Genomic DNA, 19,130 nt, shown 5'->3' with positions numbered 1-19,130 from the left:
TACATCTGATATTATGCTCTAAAATGTACTGATTTTTGTGGAAGATATCAGTCATAAAAATTCAGAGGGCCATATTTTAGAAAAATGTACACTTACAGTTCTCAAATAATACAAAATTAGCAGAATAACTACTAGATATTTTAAACATATATTATGTATATGTTATATTACAGATATGACAGAATTTCACCAGTTTTAGAAAGAATCTTGAATTACATTCATCTAGTTAAAATCAGTACCTGGTTCCTACAAAACAGACAAAAATTCAGAAACACCAAGAAGGTTTGCAACATCAAAGCTCATCTTCCTTTTTTGTAATCTTGATCTCCCACACAAGTACAACTAGAACCACCTGTATTCATTCACAGTTGCTAAGGCACAGAAATGCTAGACATTAAAAACAGAAGTAATCTTCAATCTTCTCCTGAATGACATAATACATGTACAAACCTTAACTTAATAATAATGATATGAAGGACCCTGTACATATCCTGATAACCTATTGGACAGATTGCCCTCCCAGTTAAATTATTTCTATTATAGAATAAATTTAACCTAGAAAATTTCCTTTTGCCGTACTAAAGCTGAACACAGAATATAGCTCCTTCATTAACTCCATGCCTAACAACAGAGGACCACAGAAAATAATATGAACTCTAACCTTTTTTTGATACAAGATGACATCAAGTTACTATTAGGCAATGTAAGTGCCTAACATACCACTACGGTTACAGTATCTAATTATAATTCTTGATGTCATCGCATTTTTTTGCAGAGTTTTCCCCCCATTACTCCAGCCCCTTTTAACATTTTTTTTTAACAACTAAAAGAAACCCTTTGTCTATTCATCACCCTTGAAAAAAAAGCAAAGCCACCAGATGGCATTGCAGTGCTCAAGTAATTTTTTAATATCCACATTATAGGGAAAAATCTGTATGGATCAGTAAGACAATCTCTTTCCTAACCTACTTCCTGTTTCATGAATATTAAATAATTCAAAAGCAAATACCTCTCTTCATCACAAGTAAGCTATCAAACACCACTTGGCCTGAAAAGAACAGACATTAAGAAACATAAGTTGCTGAAGATATAAAACCATGTGGATAAAAATTCTACTATTTAATTCAACCTAATACAGGATAATTTAAAGAAAAATCACAGAAAAAAAGCATTTAGAAATGCATTATCAGGAAGTTCACATATTAGCAAGGGCTGCTGAGTCCACAAATACTCAGTGGACTGCATTTTTTTAAATTTAAGCCAATCCCTGTAAAAACGCATGATGAACAAATCAAAATATATAGACTTTAAGTATTTATTCTACCTTTCCATCAACAGGACATGGTGAGCAAACAGAGAACTAGTTTCAAAAACAAGATTCTTTGAGATATTTTAAAAAGCCCAGTGGTGCAAGAGTTAGTTCCCCCTTCAGCAGGTCACATGTGCAAAATTGTTCATTGTTCAAATATGTTAATCTTTGCAGTTACTTTTGAAGGCTCGGAAGACTCTCTAGAGGCTTAATTCACGGAGACTTCACTGTATACCTAAAATAGGTAGTTAACAAACATTATATCTACCCTGAAGTCACTTTTTGGAATGGCAAAGATTAAGGGAAAAGCTTTTTTCACTCTTAATTGAGAAGTCGTTAAAATTTGTAGGAGTAGTGCATTCAAATGAAATTGACAGAAAAAAAGTGTGTGCTTAAGCCTAATTTAATTGCAAACCTAGATATAGGAATATGTTTCTTTTTTGCTTCATTTTTCTATATTAATTAAACTATTACTGGAACTGCTCATGCATCCATTTTTATTAGTTGCTCAAAATTATTAGATATTAGGTTAAAATTAGATGAGGTTAGACTAGTTATCAAAGTTATTAGGTGCTCAAAATGTGAAATAAACTCATTTTTTATAAAAGAGTCATCTGAAACTGTTCGTTACATGACAAATAATTTTAAAAAATAAAAACAAAACAAAAATAAGACGTATATTCTTTCAGAAAGAAACAGAATCAAACATAAAAAGATAAAGTGTTACACAGGTATGTCACACAGCTGTGAGCAAGCTAATTTAAATTGTTTTACTGATAGTATAATAAATATTTGATTAATAACTTTCTCTATACATCCTGTATTATCATATTTACTTCATGAATATCACACGGTTATACAAGTTTATAACCACTCTCCTGTTTATGAAGAATTCAAGGACTTCCTTTAAGTAATGTCATTTAAGTACTTAGCATAATGACAACTCTCCTAATCAAACATTTAATCCAATGCAGCACAAGCTAAGTTTTCTCTTACACTGAATTTTTAACCTGCTTTTCAATCAACAGAAGCACAGACAAGAATAGCATATTGATCCTAAATAATTACATGTAAAACTACCTCTGTGGTATAACATAAATCCTGAAAGACAACAGATGGTCAGCATTGTTATTCATTTCAAAAAGTAAAAACAGAATTTGAACCTGCAAACATTTCCACATTTTTGACATCCTCACCAACATTCTGAACATAGGTTTTCACATTCTTGACAGTTCAGAGAAGTGGCTGGAAATTCATTTATACCAGATGGGGTAGCTCCTACTTTAATTAATCACTATCTTTTTAGCGAAGCTGATATAATCCTTATAGAAGTAGTTCAAATATTAGCAAGATAATCCAACTAATAGCACATAAAAGACAATTTTCAAGGATATAATTCTTTTTAATATAAATGTAATTCAATTATTTATATATATATTTATATTTATATATTGCACAACAAAAATGGACTGAAAGGAACAAGTCACAGTTAGAACAACAATTCAGCATACTAATGCAAAAACTTCTCCACTTTTAAAACATTCCTTTTCCTTTTCTTGATAACAGAGAAGGAAGATTAAAAAAAAATGCTTCTCTAAAAGGTGATACTACTACACCATATTTATTACACCATATTAACATATTTTATTACACCATATTTATATCATATCATAAGTATGAAAATATGCCACCATCTTCACTTTGCTATTCATTTAATGCTGATTTTTCAGGGACAAAGTGAACTCACTGGTAGAACTGAGGCCTTGTATAGCACCACTAATTCATTTTTATTTCATTTTTTTTAGCTGTTTAGGTCATAAGTCAGAATATATATATTTTATTTAATTTAAAATTATAACATTTGAGAAAATTTCACTCAAATAAGGAAAATTTCATATTGTGAACAGAGAGATTTATTATTAACTGAGATGGAAAAATAAGTAAGAGCCAAAGGAGAGGGTGGTGGCAGCCATTAAGTGCAAATATTCATTTATTTAGAAATTATTAATTTTCCAAAAAGGCATGCAAAAGATATTAAAGCCTTTACTTTTCCAATTTAAAGTAACATTTACATCATGCTTCAATTTAGCGTTACTCTTAATTCATTACAATTCTAAAATTGAGTCACACCGGATTCCAAACAAGAGGTTGTTTCCTTGTTTTCATACAAAAAAAAAAAAAAAAAAAAAAAAAAAAACAACAACAACAACAACAACAAAAACCTTCCTATATTCAAGCATTACAGTTTTCTATTTTGCTCTTACATTCAATTTTTATGTAAGAAATAGAAGTATAATGACATTCAACTTTTAAATAAATCAGAATCACACATCATCCATCTATAACAAGAAGACATTCCAAGAGACAATCTAATGAACTTACAGTAAGCAGGTGATCCATGCAATACAAACAACTAGATCATGTCCTTGGACTAAAACCATGTCCTTGATCTCTGCATCCTCTGAGGAGCATACCCATGTAAAACTAAAGTTTGATTTTCCGAGTTGATTTAATTCCCTATTTACAACTGGTTACTTGCACTAGTTTTAGGAAACTGTTTTTATTTTCACACTACAGATAAATGAATATTATTTTGGCAAAACTTCTATGAAAGCAAATAAGGTTATCTTTGCAAGAAAAAACAGGATCAAAAAATAGTATTTCCAAATAGCCAGAGGAAAAATTAAATTAAATTAAAATAAAGTAAAACAAAATAATCAAACCATGTAGCATCATGCATGTATTACATTCCATCTACTTCTATACTTTTTCTCCATGTCAAAAGTCACTAAACAACATGACCAAAGGCAGAAGGGTCTGAAAATTTCTGTAAAATTTTTCCTTTGCACACACACTACAACAAAATAGTCTTCCTAGCAATGCAGCTGAAGGAAACTATGTACTGTATCAGCAGATCTCATGCATTAAGAACCATGTTATAGTAAGATGAGATTCAAAGATTTCTGTTACCACTTTTACTGCTTTTTTTTTTTTTTTTTTAAACAACATCAGGATGAGAACGTATTCAGAAACTCTGAAAAAGTATTGTGTCTTCTTTCCTTTGGCTGGACATCAATTACATTTCTTTTCCAAAGAGAAATTAAAATTAATATTTTATTTACTGCTTTTCCTTTACTTGGTTAATCTCAGAAAGAGAATACAGACAAAACTGATGAAATAGAATGCAAAGACAACCTGGGTTTGTATTATTATAACATTTAAATAGAAAGCTGGCTAGTTTTTTTGGCTCCTTAAAAATGGATATCATTGTAAAAGTTACTTTAAGAGGATCAAAAATATTTAAACTAAATTTGGATTGAGGCCTCAACCTAAAGTTCACAAGTACTAAACTGTAATCAAATGGAAAAAACTCGTGCAAGCAAATTCAAAATATATCTGTGGTATCAGTCTAGGCAGACATCATACTGCAAACACATCAACCATCACCAAGTCCTTGGCTCTTTACATACTAAGTAAAAGCCAGTTTTCTTCACATACTAAGTAATAGCCAGTCTTCTTGAGTTTATATTTTAATCTCAAGTTTTGGTTGAGGAATAATTTACAATTAGAGTGGTATTCCTTATTTACCTTCCTTCAGTCTACATTTCTAGTCACTAAACTATTGAAGAGAGAACCCATTTCATAATGTTGTTTCAAGTATAATCCATTCAAAACACAAAATATTTAAACCATTGCCCGAAATATAGAAAGATCTGTGCCCTGCCTAAGCATCACTTAAGAGGAATTACTAGTGTTACAATTACTAGTATTACTAGCAGACAACTCCATCTGGAAACAGATTAAAGGCGGGGAAAAAAAAAAAAAAAAATGAAATCAGGGCCAGAATTCTAAAATAGTACAACAAAAGACACCTAAAGCACTCCAATGCCAAAAGGAAAATAACTAGTAAAAACAAACCTAATTAATTAATTCTCTCAACATGGGATCAGTCCTTAAGGATTTAGTTTTCCTTAGTCCCATTGAGCAAAATAGGAACTTGCAGAAATGTTATCCTATAAATTTTTCGTTATCCAATGAAAAGTGAAAAAGGGGGAAAAAAAAGAATTTCAAGATGACAAAGAATGTACTGAAAAACACACAATCTTACTATTGAAGTTCCCTTTATTTACATATGAAGATAAGCAATCTATAATAACATTATGAAAGATGATGGGCAAACATACCACCTCTGCTAGGTTTCTGAAAAAAAAAAAAAAAACACCTATATTTGCTGCATCAACTATCAATCATTTGCTCTTCAACCATGTATCAGGTAGTCCTTTTAAAAATCTCTTTTCCTGTTCACTTTCCAAGGTTACTAAAACCATGAAAAAAATACGTGATCTATTATTTGTATATACATATATACGTATACATACGTATCACTTATATGTATCACGTATATATACGTGATCTACGTATTACAAAAATCCGTAGCCTAAATGAAAACTGCATGAATTGCATAACCAAGAGATCCTTCACCATAAAATATATAGTCAAAAAGATAAATTCAGTAGCTTATATTAAAGACACTGGCTGCAACAAGGTCTTTTAAGTAAGCCAAGTCTTTTAATTCCTGGGGATAAGATGGGGAAAAAAACATTCTCCTTTAACAGATCAATTGTTATATTGTTTTTACACTACATATCTGTAGTATTTAACATTTTCTTTTTTCCATCAAGTTCACATCACACGATAAAAATATATAGAAGCTACCAACTTTTTTGACGCAAAGTTCGAAATCCTCTTAACTATATTTCAAACCATCATAACAATATCTTATTATGTATTTGTAAATTTTAAGATTTTATTTTTTTTTTTCCCTAAAACATATATCATAACCACAGAGATAAAGATTTACTTACCTGATCCTCTTTTGGTCACAACCTTCAAGCTCTGAGTTAGAGTAGCATACAAGAGAATCAAATTTGGAATGGGAGCTTTCATCTTCTATCTTTCCACAGCTGCTCCCTAGAGTTCAAAAAAGAAAATACTGGTTTTATACCGGTACTGAAAAAAAACATTGCAGCAAGCAATTATACAAAATACTGTCACTGTAGAAATTTAGATTTTATTTTTTTTTTGTGAGCAGCTTAACCCACCAACATGATATATCACTGCTAAAATAAACAAATAAATAAATAAATTGAAATCACCTTAAAGCAAACACATGGATGCACTACATTTAAACCAGGAGCCTGAGTTCTAATTTTGTCTGCATATTGAAAATTCATTGGGTTCCTGTTAAATCCACGTAACAGATCTCCTGGATCATTATTGATCAATTTATCCTATGAAAAAGTGTGATCTTTGTATTAAACCTGAAAAATCATATTATTTCTTTGAATCATTTTTCCCTAAAATTATTATTATATTAATAATATAATAAAATACTCCTTTTCTTTTCTTTTCTTTTCTTTTCTTTTCTTTTCTTTTCTTTTCTTTTCTTTTCTTTTCTTTTCTTTTCTTTTCTTTCCTTTCCTTTCCTTTCCTTTCCTTTCCTTTCCTTTCCTTTCCTTTCCTTTCCTTTCCTTTCCTTTCCTTTCCTTTCCTTTCCTTTCCTTTCCTTTCCTTTCCTTTCCTTTCCTTTCCTTTCCTTTCCTTTCCTTTCCTTTCCTTTCCTTTCCTTTCCTTTCCTTTCCTTTCTCCTTTCTCCTTTCTCCGTTCTCCTTTTTCCTTTTTCCTTGTTTCTTTTTTCTTTTTTTTTCTTTCCACATTCATTTATTCCAGAGATTGAGCACAAGATTCACAGTGAAACAAGCAATTAAACACAAATCTGGTCATTTTCTTAGGAATAGTGAAAAGGGAACATTAACAGCCCACCAGAGGAACCAGCAGAGACTCCTGTAATTTCCTTTTATATGAGCTGAAATCCCATGAGCAAGATCAGTCAAACATATTCACTGCAGCAAATGTGAAGTGAATGTTATTAGGATAGGAGATGGATAGATCACAGGTTGTAGCTCAGCCTTCACCTCTAAGACAGGAACAAAGGTTTCTATTTCTATTGCTCATGTTCTTGGGGGATGAAGCAGTATAAGCAGCAGATGAAAATGGGGAGTACATGTTTTGTTAATTTCCTATATAACTCAGAGGGTATAAGAGTGTAATCTAGTCATGATAGTGTTCCAGCTTTGTTTTTCAATGGTTGATAGGACTAACAACCCACATTTCAATGTGTTAAAAGACGGAATGGGGGACAAAGCTGCCTCTGATTAGTCAACCTAGATGGCATAGTCTATTATCTGTACTCAGGATAGTATTTTATGCAAAAAGAGTTATATAATGAAAGAAAGGGCTGTGATCAATAGTTCATTAATATTATAAACAAAGACCAAAAGAAACCAATGTGGTCTTGATATCGACCTCTGCTGATCACAGCACTTTACAGCAACTGGTAACATTTTCAAAATAAACCACATGATATGAGCTTTGATTTCAAAAGAGACTTTGAATCTTTTGCTCTTTCATTGGCAGTCAAGTTACTCTGTACCCAAGATATTTCTGAAAGCAGTATCTTAAAATATCTTTACTTCAGAAGAGAACAGGTTAAAATAAAAAATAGGGGGGATGTAAAAGAGCACATTATGGGAAGAATCACTTAATGATTCTTGAAGAATCCTTCTTCAAGTTTTACATTTCAAGGTATTTGAGAACTAAGTGCAAACTTACTTCATTCATGATTATGGCTTCATTAAAGATGAAGGAGTAAGAGAATACAGTTTGAAAACAGCAGTTTGATATCTAATTTTGATACTGACATTTATATAGAGATGCACACAGGCAGTCACACATTTGCTTATTCACTGGCTGTTAGCAAACTCTGGCACTCCTGCACTAATTTAAAGCTCTCAGTGAACCCTACCAACTCCCATCCTAAAACCCTTTTCTGCTGATGGAAAAGCTATTCCTGTCTGTTGTCAGTAGGCTTGGTCTCATGTAAATTGACTGAAGGTCAAAAAACCCAAACCCCTGCCGGTGACACCAGACTCAGAGCCAATTATTAATCCGCTGGTTCATCAGGTCCAGTCCCTCATTATTTCCTGTAACCGGAGGGATAGAGAGAACACGACTTCTGCTCCTGAACCCTTGACTAGTCTCCCCAAGGCTCTGAAGTCCTTCTTCATAGTCCTTAGAGGAGTTCTTCCTATTTCATCAATGCCTATCTGAAACAGCAAAAGAGGATAATAATCTGAGGGCCATACTATCGAAGGAAGTTTCTTCCTTACATCTTTAACCCAGGACCCCAGGAGGCAGCAGACCTCCCTGTGTAGCAGGTCTGGTCTGCATACTGAGCCTTCATCTCCCTTCAGCAGCAAGTCACCAATGACAATGACCCATCTTTTACTCTTTACTGAGGAGTTTTTAATGCATTGGGTTGTCTGATTAGACTTTGGTGACACCTCCAAGTAGGAAGAACCATCACCCTCACCATTGTCCAGTTGTCCTCGCAGATCAGTGTACCTGTCTTGCTGGGACAGCTGGAGAGGTAGGGGAATCACCAGGCAGGTGGACATACTATGTTTGTAACACCAAGCAGGAACCTTTTGCCATTGCCCCTGCCCCCCAGTTCATCATCATTGTTGTTAGGGGGAGAGGAAAAGAGGGGTTCACTGTAGCAGGAACTCTGTCTGCCTGCTGGTCCCCTCCTATTACCTGCTCGCAAGGCGGTAGGGCGTGATGTGTTTCTTATGGAGCCTCTGCTGGCTGCCTAAGCCTGAAGGCTGGTAGGGATTGGCTTCACCAATCTATCTCCCTCTCACTCTCCTTGATGTTCTTCAGCCTCTCCACCTCTTCCTTTAGGAAGAACCTAAGCCACGAGGCTGTATAAATCATTCATCTGGTCGCATCTGACGCAGGTGTTGTCTTTGTCACCCTGTACTGCAAGGGCCAGGCTCTGGCACTCTCTGCAACCAGAGACCTGTGCAGTCGTATGTTTGTGTGGGGCCTCTGTCTGTGTCTCCACACTTTTCTTGACAACAACCTTCTGCCAGGGCGCAACCATGGCAAAACAGCAGACTCGCTAGTTCTGTCTACAGTAGCTTCCTTGCTAAAATTATAAGTTGTAAGAGGCAGAGCTCCCAGAGAAGACGGAGGCGGAAAAGGGAGGAAAGGATCCTCCCTGCACTCCTCCATGCCTGCCCCTCTCTGAACTGCCAGTGCTAACTGCCAAGCAAGTCCTGTTTGCAGCACTCCCTAGGGATTGCTTCTAGACAGTCAGGGGCTGGCTGCCTCTGCGAGTGTCTACAAAATGGTGGTGATGCCCAATTTAAATGGCCCACCACTGCCGCTGCTGTCTCTCACGAGGACTGCTGGGTCCTGGTGGCTCCCTTGGCTGTCTCGAGCCACCTCAGTGCCAGCATATGGGCCTCTCTCGCCTCATAAGTTCTCTCCCCAGAGCTTACCAACATTTATCTTATGTTTCCACACCTTTTCCTGAAAGCAGGAGAAGCTTTTTTTTTTTTCTTCCTCGTATTATAAAAAAAATTAAAAACTCAAAGAAAAGACGGTAAGTTAAAGATCACTGTAGAGGAGTCGCTGCTTTATGCCTTTGTACATTGTGAGACTGGGGAATCTGGCTCACATCATTCTCATGACTGACTCAGAGCAGATGTCCCAGGCGAATGCCGCAGCAATTGAGCAGTCTACAAATTGTCACCTATTGAAATCAGTTGCAAAGCCAATAAGCAGGTCAAAAGGAAATCAAAAAGAAACATCTCAAGAGGATCTTAAAACAAATCCACAGAAAATTCCTTCTCTAATGTAATGAGTATGTCTGAGGCCTAGATGCTGAAATACATTGTTATTTTTTTAACTGAAAAACAAAATAAAAGGCATAATTCTGAAAAGCAAAATTCTTAACACTAACTTCAGTGTGATATCTCATGAACTGGAAAAAGCCTTCCTTCAGCAGTTATTTTATTGTTGTTTTGGTCTGTTCTTTTTGTTTGTTTGTTTTGTGTTTTTTTTTGTTTTTTTTTTTTGTTTTTTTTTACTAAAACAGGTACTTTTTAAATATAGGTAGTAATTTAATATATATATATATTATTTCATGATTAAATGGAAATAGCATGTCTGCTGTTTCTGTAAACAATAAGCAGATATACAGGTAATGTATGCATCAAAAAAAAAAAGTCCTTTTTAATTTTTTCTTATTTTTTCTTTTTTTCTTTTTTTTTTCTGGTTTTCAGTTACCTCTTGCAGGAAGCTAATACAATGTATGGTAGAAACAAAATTCATTGCTGTGTCTCAAGTTGTATCAATGCCAGCATATTTTACAAATTCTTCGGCTATGAGGATACTTGACTTTTCAGATGAATAGTAGAATAACAAAATATTTTAAAATCAGGGATTTTTAATTGCCTTCTTCTTTATATGATAGCAAGAACTGAAATATAGTAGTGGGTTGTTTATTTGCATGAATAACTATCAAAAACATGTTGAATGTTTCTAGATCAATATATTTCATGCAAATTTTAACTAGGTATGAAAATAATTTTCAAAAGGTCTTTTTAATAGAGAATGTTATTGCTTCACACAAAAATGACATAGGAAGCCTCTGGCAGCTGCATTGAGTATCTTAGTTTCCACTTGAGGCAGAAATAGAAATACAGCTGTATCTCAACATTAATGTTCATTGGGGAAATGCCAAGCAAGATTTTTTTTCTTACTTGTTATAAATACTCACTGTAAGGAAAATGCATACACTTACACACATGCTCCCCAAAACAGCTCAGCAGAAATAAAATTAACCACAGTAAAGAAATTCCTGATAAGGGAGGCAAATTGAAAAGAAAAATCTCTTTTCCTAATTTTACTTATGTTCATTTTGGGTCTTTCCCAAAATCTGAATTACACTTAATTGAAGTAGAAAACTTTCTGTTGGCTCAGTCCCTAGCAATAACTTCAAGGGTTTGTATCTCAGTGTTAGTCTATATGCTAGCTAGCGTCCATGAGGTAATTAGCTGAAAACCATTTTTGATTCCTGTGCTGCCTTTCTAACTGTGAAGGATATTCTTTTAAAATGTTCTAAACTACTTCATTAAACATGTTCTAAACTACTTCATTATCTTCCATCAAATCCCCTCCAAAGGGGGGGGGGGGGAGGGAGGGACGGAGGGAGGGAGGGAGGGAGGGAGGGAGGGAGGAAGGGAGGGAGGGAGGGAGGGAGAAAGGAAGGAAGGAGGGAAGGAAGGAAGGAAGGAAGGAAGGAAGGAAGGAAGGAAGGAAGGAAGGAAGGAAGGAAGGAAGGAAGGAAGGAAGGAAGGAAGGAAGGAAGGAAGGAAGGAAGGAAGGAAGGAAGGAAGGAAGGAAGGAAAGGAAGAAAAAGCAGGACCTTGTCCCTGAAAAATACTTCACAGCTCTTCTGTAGTAATGTGGTTTTCTGAACGTCTTATCAATTTAACCAATATTGTCTATTGTCATAGTGGTTCCCACTTCTCTGTCGATCTATACATCTCTTGAAATGTACTTTCATTATAAGCATAAGGAAAGAAGGATTCTTTCTTTACATAATCTTTCTTTAGGAAACTGTCCTGCACCTTGAACTATGGGGTTAGTTTGTCATGAAAGTGCTAAGTTAGCTAATAAGATTAGTTCGCTTTAAGGAAGGCAGGCAGGCAGGCAGACAGGAAAACAAAACTAACTCTTCATTTAAATGTGTATTTTCATGTGGCAGAAAAGTCTTTAAACATAAGTGAAAACCTCACAGTTTTCAGTTTCCTCTCTTGGAAAGCAACAACTGAGTGAAGTGATGGAAGTTTCTTTCTTTGGTGCTGGTATTGTGGAATAAGGCACAAACTTGTCCCTGATAAATTATGAAAAGAAACAAAATTGCAAAGAAATACCACACCTAAATACATCAGAAAAATAAATAAATAAATAAATAAAAATAAAACCTCAATGCCTATTCAGTAACAGTCTCTTTTTAAGTGACAGTTCCTTTTAAATCCCTGAACAGCGTGTCATTAGATCTCACAAAGTATGAAGCACATGCACTTACAAAATATAGTATAGTACCTTTGTTACATTCAGAATACAACTTAAACAGCTTAAAAGTAATTGCTTTTTGTAAATTGCAAAGAAAGGGTAAAATTAGAATCAGTGTGAGTTCACAAGCGAATCTCGATTCATTGTCATGATTTTCTACAAGTGTCATGAAACAGGAGAGCCTTAACAACATTTAAAATGTTAGTTAGAGGAACATACACCTGCTTCAAAAGCAACAGGTTGTACAAATACTTTCCAAAGTCTAAGAAAAAAAGAGCATCAATAAGATTTTCATAATCAGGCATTCATAAGAAACTAGTTGCAAGCCCCAGAAAGATATAAAGAAACAATTTCTCCCTTTTTATGTCCTTAAATATGTCAAGATAGATGAAGAGGAAAGATTCAAAGAAAACTAACTTGAAATACCGTCCTGAAAAGAAAAAGAAAAAAAAAAAAAAAAAAAAAGCCCTTCTTCCAAATCATTCTGCATGTGTAACCAGTCTTCCACCTATTATGGCATTTATGGCATGTTCCTTTCCTGTGAGATATCTAAACTTCACTATCTGTTCTTTTGTTAGTTCCTTTAACACTGTGTAGCTTTGCTTTTGGGAACTGAATAGTTATTTCTTGTTCTTGTATCAGTCCAAAATTCCACCTCTGCAAAGACTGACAAAAGAAAGTTTTAATATAAAATATAATTTTATTGGATAATTCTAATTGGATGTGTTTTCAGGCAACTAATCGAGCTCCCAAAATATTTACAATGAAGTTAAAATAAAAACCATTGTCTGCTAAGTATATTCACTGTATGTATTTATGGAATTCAAACTTTTTTCTACATAATAAAAAGAAAAAAAAGGGTTTATAAACTTTGGAAAAAAAGGCAGGCCACTGAGGAGGACTATAAGGATGTTACAAGGCTGTACAGGGACAAAATTAGAAAGGCCAAAGCTCATCTGGAGCTCAATCTGGCTACTGCCATTAAAGACAACAAAAAATCTTTTTACAAATACGTCAACACAAAATGGAGGACTAAGGAGAATCTCCATCCTTTACTGGATGCGGGGGGAAACTTAGTTACAAGAGATGAGGAAAAGGCGGAGGTGCTCAATGCCTTCTTTGCCTCAGTCTTTAGCGGCAATACCGGTTGTTCTCTGGATACCCAGTACCCTGAGCTGGTGGAAGGGGATGGGGAGCAGAATGTGGCCGTCATAATCCACAAGGAAATGTTTGGTGACCTGCTACAGCACTTGGATGTACAAGTCGATGGGGCCGGATGGGATCCACACAAGGGTACTGAGAGAACTGGCAGAGGAGCTGGCCAAGCCCCTATCCATCATTTATCAGCAGTCCTGGCTATTGGGGGAGGTTCCAGTCAACTGGCGGCTAGCAAACGTGACGCCCATCTACAAGAAGGGGCGTAGGGCAGACCCGGGGAACAATAGGCCTGTCAGTTTGACCACAGTGCCAGGGAAGCTCATGGAGCAGATTATGTTGAGAATCATCACATGGCACTTGCAGGGCAAGCAGGTGATCAGGCCCAGTCAGCATGGGTTTATGAAAGGCAGGTCCTGCTTGACAAACCTGATCTCCTTCTATGACAAAGTGACACACTTGGTGGATGAGGGAAAGGCTGTGGATGTGGTCTACCTTGACTTAAGCAAGGCTTTTGACACCGTTTCCCACAGCATTCTCCTCAAGAAACTGGCTGCTCTTGGCTTGGACTGGCGTATGCATCGTTGGGTTAAAACCTGGCTGGATAGCCAGACCCAAAGAGTTGTGGTGAATGGAGTCAAATCCAGCTGGAGGCCAGTCACTAGTGGCATTCCCCAGGGCTCGGTGCTGGGGCCGGTCCTCTTTAATATCTTCATCGATGATCTGGACGAGGGCATTGAGTACACCCTCAGTAAGTTTGCAGATGACACCAAGTTAGGTGCGTGTGTCAATCTTCTCAAGGGTAGGAAGGCTCTGCAGGAGGATCTGGATAGGCTGGACCAATGGGCTGAAGTCAACTGTATGAAGTTCATCAAGTCCAAGTGCTGGGTCCTGCACCTGGGGCGCAATAACCCCAAGCAGAGCTACAGGCTGGGAGATGAGTGGTTGGAAAGCTGCTTGGCAGAGAAGGACCTGGGAGTATTAGTGGATAGTCGGCTGAATATGAGCCAGCAGTGTGCTCAGGTGACCAAGAAGGCCAATAGCATCCTGGCTTGTATAAGAAGCAGTGTGGCCAGCAGGGCTAAGGAAGTGGTCGTCCCCTTGTACTCGGTTCTGGTGAGGCCGCACCTCGAGTACTGTGTTCAGTTTTGGGCCCCTCGCTACAAGAAGGACATTGAGGTGCTTGAGCGAGACCAGAGAAGGGTGACGAAGCTGGTGAGGGGTCTGGAGAAGAAGTCCTAAGAGGAGCGGCTGAGGGAGCTGGGATTGTTCAGCCTGGAGAAGAGGAGGCTCAGGAGTGACCTTATTGCTCTTTACAGATACCTTAAAGGAGGCTCTAGCAAGGTGGGGGTTGGTCTATTCTCCCATGTGCCTGGTGACAGGACGAGGGGGAATGGGCTAAAGTTGTGCCAGGGGAGTTTTAGGTTGGATGTTAGGAAGAACTTCTTTACCGAAAGGGTTGTTACACATTGGAATGGGTTGCCCAGGGAAGCGGTGGAGTCACCATCCCTGGAGGTCTTTAAAAGACGTTTAGATGTAGAGCTTAGGGATATGGTTTAGTGGAGGACTGTTAGTGTTAGGTCAGAGGTCAGAGGTTGGACTTGATCTTGAGGTCTCTTCCAACCTAGAAATTCTGTGATTCTGTGATAAGGCAAATTTTCAACTACTAGCTATCTGCAAAAAACTAACAGTAGAAAAAAAGCTAAAATACTGTAGGTCCCTATATGGTTAGTTTTCTACTCTTTTCTAATTAGCAAAGAGTAACAGTTACTTATGAATATAAGTTGTTTGATAAATAAATTTGTAAGATGTAACTTAGAATTAGCGAAGAACTTTCAGCATAATTTTGAGTTTAACTCAGGCTAAAACTACTTTTTTTTTTTTTCTTAAAACATTTAGTCTTCTTGATCTTTTATTTATTTATTTTTTTTTTTTTTGAATAAATTCTTGGTAAAATAACTGTGATGTTCCTCAGACTTTATGACAGAAGACTCTAGTTACTTTGACTAACAATGAGCATTTTGGGAATTATTTAATTCCAAAAATTCTCTAAATAATACTTCCCATATGATTCAGTAATTACAGAGACATTTTCTGTTGAATTGAAGAGGGACAGAAGGATAAGGAGAATGAAGCTCCACTGGATATTCTGATGTAACATTTGCTTGCTTGATAATAAAATCCTTCACAATCACTGAGACTATTGGTTTACATAGCACTAACATTAACGATTGTCTTTTATGTTATGTAGGCTACATATATTCCTTTTTTTCACAGTTGATCCTTGTGATATTATCTTACTAATACAGTGCAATCTTAGACCTTAATGTACAACCTGTTTCTAATTTAATGCTTATTCTACTCTGTCATATTAGAAGTTAGGTCTCTAATTTACATTACATTTCATAGTATATGAGCTTACTTTGTATTTTCAGGGTTGTGAAGAGGAAGAAGCAGGTGTTCCATTTACTCCTTCACTTTTGTGGGCTAACTGCCAAATCCTGTATGCTTGTCCAAACCAAGTTTTGATAACCTGATATCACACCCTGAGAGTGCTTCTGGGGCTGCCCAGTCTCTGCTGGGTCCTCCCCAACCCCTTCCTGAAGCCTGGCTCCTGTCCTGGCCCTCTGCTTACCATGCCAGGGGCTGTAGGCAGACCACCCCCCACATTCAGATGCCATGTGACTGCCCCTGGGGCCTGGCTTCCCATAGCAGGGGGGCAGACAACCCTTACTGCAGCCTGGCACCTTCTGTGCAAGAGGGTCTGAAGTCCCAGAACAAGTGTATTCTCCAGTGGCTACTTGCTTCCTAATGAGGCAAACCTAATGAGGTTCGACAAGTCCAAGTGCAAGGTACTGCTCCCTGGTTGGGGCAATCTCAGACATGAATACAGACTGGGAGAAGAACTCATTGAGTACAGCCCTGCAGAGGACTTGGGGTTCTGGTGGACAAAAAGCTCAACATGAGCCAGCAGAGTGTGCTTGCAGCCCATAAGGCTATCTGCATCCTGGGCTACATCAACAGAAGAGTGGCCAACAAGTGGAGGGAGTTGACTGTTCCCCTCTACTCTGCCCTTGTGAGTCCCCACTTGGAGTGCTGCATCCAGGTCTGGAGCCCCCAGCAAAAGAAGAATGTGGGTCTGTTAGAATGGGTCCAGAGGAAGGCCAAAAGATAATCAAGGGGAGGGGTGACCTCATTGTGGTTTTTCAGTACTTTAAAAAAAAAGATGGAGAGTGACTCTTAGCTCTCACCAAACTTGGAGGAGTTGTGGACTTGAATGAGGGTGGAAAGGCCTTGCAGAGGGATCTGGATAGGTTGGAGAGCTGGGCGATAGCCAACCGCATGAAGTTCAATAAGAGCAAGTGCCGGGTCCTGCACCTGGGACGGGGAAACCCTGGCTGCACGTACAGACTGGGCGATGAGACGCTGGAGAGCAGCCTAGAAGAGAGGGATCTGGGGGTCGTGGTAGACAGCAAGTTGAATATGAGCCGGCAGTGTGCCCTGGCAGCCAGGAGGGCCAACCGTGTCCTGGGGTGCATCAAGCACGGCATCGCTAGTAGGTCGAGGGAGGTGATTGTCCCGCTCTACTCTGCGCTGGTGCGGCCTCACCTCGAGTACTGTGTGCAGTTCTGGGCACCACAGTATAAAAAGGACATGAAACTGTTGGAGAGTGTCCAGAGGAGGGCTACGAAGATGGTGAAAGGCCTGGAGGGGAAGACGTACGAGGAACGGCTGAGGGCACTGGGCCTGTTCAGCCTGGAGAAGAGGAGGCTGAGGGGAGACCTCATCGCAGTCTACAACTTCCTCGTAAGGGGGTGTCGAGAGGCAGGAGACCTTTTCTCCATTAACACCAGCGACAGGACCCGCGGGAACGGGGTTAAGCTGAGGCAGGGGAAGTTTAGGCTGGACATCAGGAGGGGGTTCTTCACAGAGAGAGTGGTTGCACACTGGAACAGGCTCCCCAGGGAAGTGGTCACTGCACCGAGCCTGACTGAATTTAAGAAGAGATTGGACTGTGCACTTAGTCACATGGTCTGAACTTGGGTAGACCTGTGTGGTGTCAAGAGTTGGACTTGATGATCCTTAAGGGTCCCTTCCAACTCAGGATATTCTATGATTCTATGATTCTATGATTCAATCGGATAATTACAATGGGGAATGGTTTTAAACTAAAAGAGAGGAGATTTAGATTAGAGGTTAGGAGGAAATTCTTCACTCAGAGGGTGGTGAGGCACTGGAACAGGTAGCCTAGAGAGGTTGTGGATGCCTTGTCTCTGGAAGTGTTCAAGACCAGGTCAGATGAGGTCCTGAGCAATGTGATCTGAAGTGTGACATCCCAGACTATGGCAGGGAGGCTGGAGTTAGATAATCTTCAAGGACCCTTCCAACGCAAGCCATTCTATGATTCTATGATTCCATGAAAAAGGCCATCAGCTTTACCAATCAGATACAGATCTTGTGTACAACAACTGAAAAAATAAGAACTCCTACAGGGGTTATCATTAAATTGTTTTGTAAAGGATTGATGATCTATAATTAAAATATATAGCTTTGCAGCTTATTAAAGTTGTAGGGTGAAAACTTCAAGAATAGATATAACTAAAATTTGTTATGTCTACATGACAATTCTTTTTGACAAGTAGGACCACCTAACATGACTTGGGGAGTTCTCATTTTTTGTGTGTGTGTGTGTGTTTGTTTGTTTTTCTGCAACAGTGGTATAGAAATGGAGCAGTTCTTTCTGCTCTGATCTGCACCTTTATTATTGTGAACGAGGTTGTGTACAAGACTGACAGTCACATCATAATTTCATAATTCCTTTATTACTGAAGGAGCAGAAGGCTGAAAGAAAATGTTGAAAGTAATGCTAAAACTTCCTCCTGGAAAGTGTTTATCTGCGCTCAACAAGATAACTTTGAAACTGCCCAGGCCCATCATTCAGTTTGGAATGACATTCTTTTATTCCAACTTCATTTTCCTTGTTGCTCTTGTTGCTTTGTTTGGCTAATTTTTGAAAAGCATGTGCTAGCACATCTAATTTGTTAGCAAAACTCTGCTCAGTCTTAACTCAATTGCCCTTGCACCAACCAGCTACCTAATATTCCTGATGTTAAAGAAAATTTCATTGCTTATGTGGAAAGACAGTAGGAGACCTATGGCTTTATAAAACTGTACTGAGATCCAAGGTCGGAAAAGGGGTGTTATTGCCCTACCCAATTACAACTTTTACATGCCGCTGAACAGTGCTGCTTTTTAATAGCTGCAGTTTTTGATTTGACACTGTCTTGAGACAGAATTTCCTGTACCAATGTAGTACAATCAATGTTTAACCATGAATATATGATATACAAACTTAAAACTGCAATATCCTGATGGTAACAATGGCTGTTCCAAAGCCTTCTAAAATTAATTTCAGATTATAAAAAGGAAAATATAAATCATGCAAAGATTTATACATATCTAGGTCACAGGCTGTGTATTAATTACACTGTAATTGCAGTACATTCTTTATACCTCTAACAATTTTCATAACTGCAGATATTATTACAGTGTCCTTCAAAATATTTCTTTCAGAATAATGATGAAAAAAAAAACCTCTCAAAAATAACTTTCCTCTGGAAATTAGGAGCACTGCCTACCACCATGACATGCCTCTACCCCTTTCGGGGGTAGAGGT

At 37.7% G+C, this 19,130-nt stretch overlaps 1 protein-coding gene across 4 annotated transcripts in view; it reads right to left on the bottom strand.

Annotated features, from left to right (window-relative positions):
• IL1RAPL1 (interleukin 1 receptor accessory protein like 1) overlaps positions 1 to 19,130 on the bottom strand; it is a 757,591-nt gene that overhangs the window by 665,748 nt on the left and 72,713 nt on the right. For all 4 annotated transcript variants that reach the window (XM_027449029.3, XM_072027434.1, XM_072027437.1 and 1 more), the window contains one exon: positions 6,175 to 6,280. In XM_027449029.3, the coding sequence (XP_027304830.1) occupies positions 6,175 to 6,256 (82 nt within the window). In that variant the 5' untranslated portion in view covers positions 6,257 to 6,280. The remainder of the gene's footprint in view (positions 1 to 6,174; positions 6,281 to 19,130) is intronic.

The sequence above is a fragment of the Anas platyrhynchos genome, chromosome 1, assembly GCF_047663525.1.
Source record: "Anas platyrhynchos isolate ZD024472 breed Pekin duck chromosome 1, IASCAAS_PekinDuck_T2T, whole genome shotgun sequence".
NCBI classification, from domain to species: domain Eukaryota; kingdom Metazoa; phylum Chordata; class Aves; order Anseriformes; family Anatidae; genus Anas; species Anas platyrhynchos.
The sequence above is the reverse complement of the archived record's forward strand: the minus strand, read 5'-3'. Positions and strand labels throughout refer to the sequence as shown.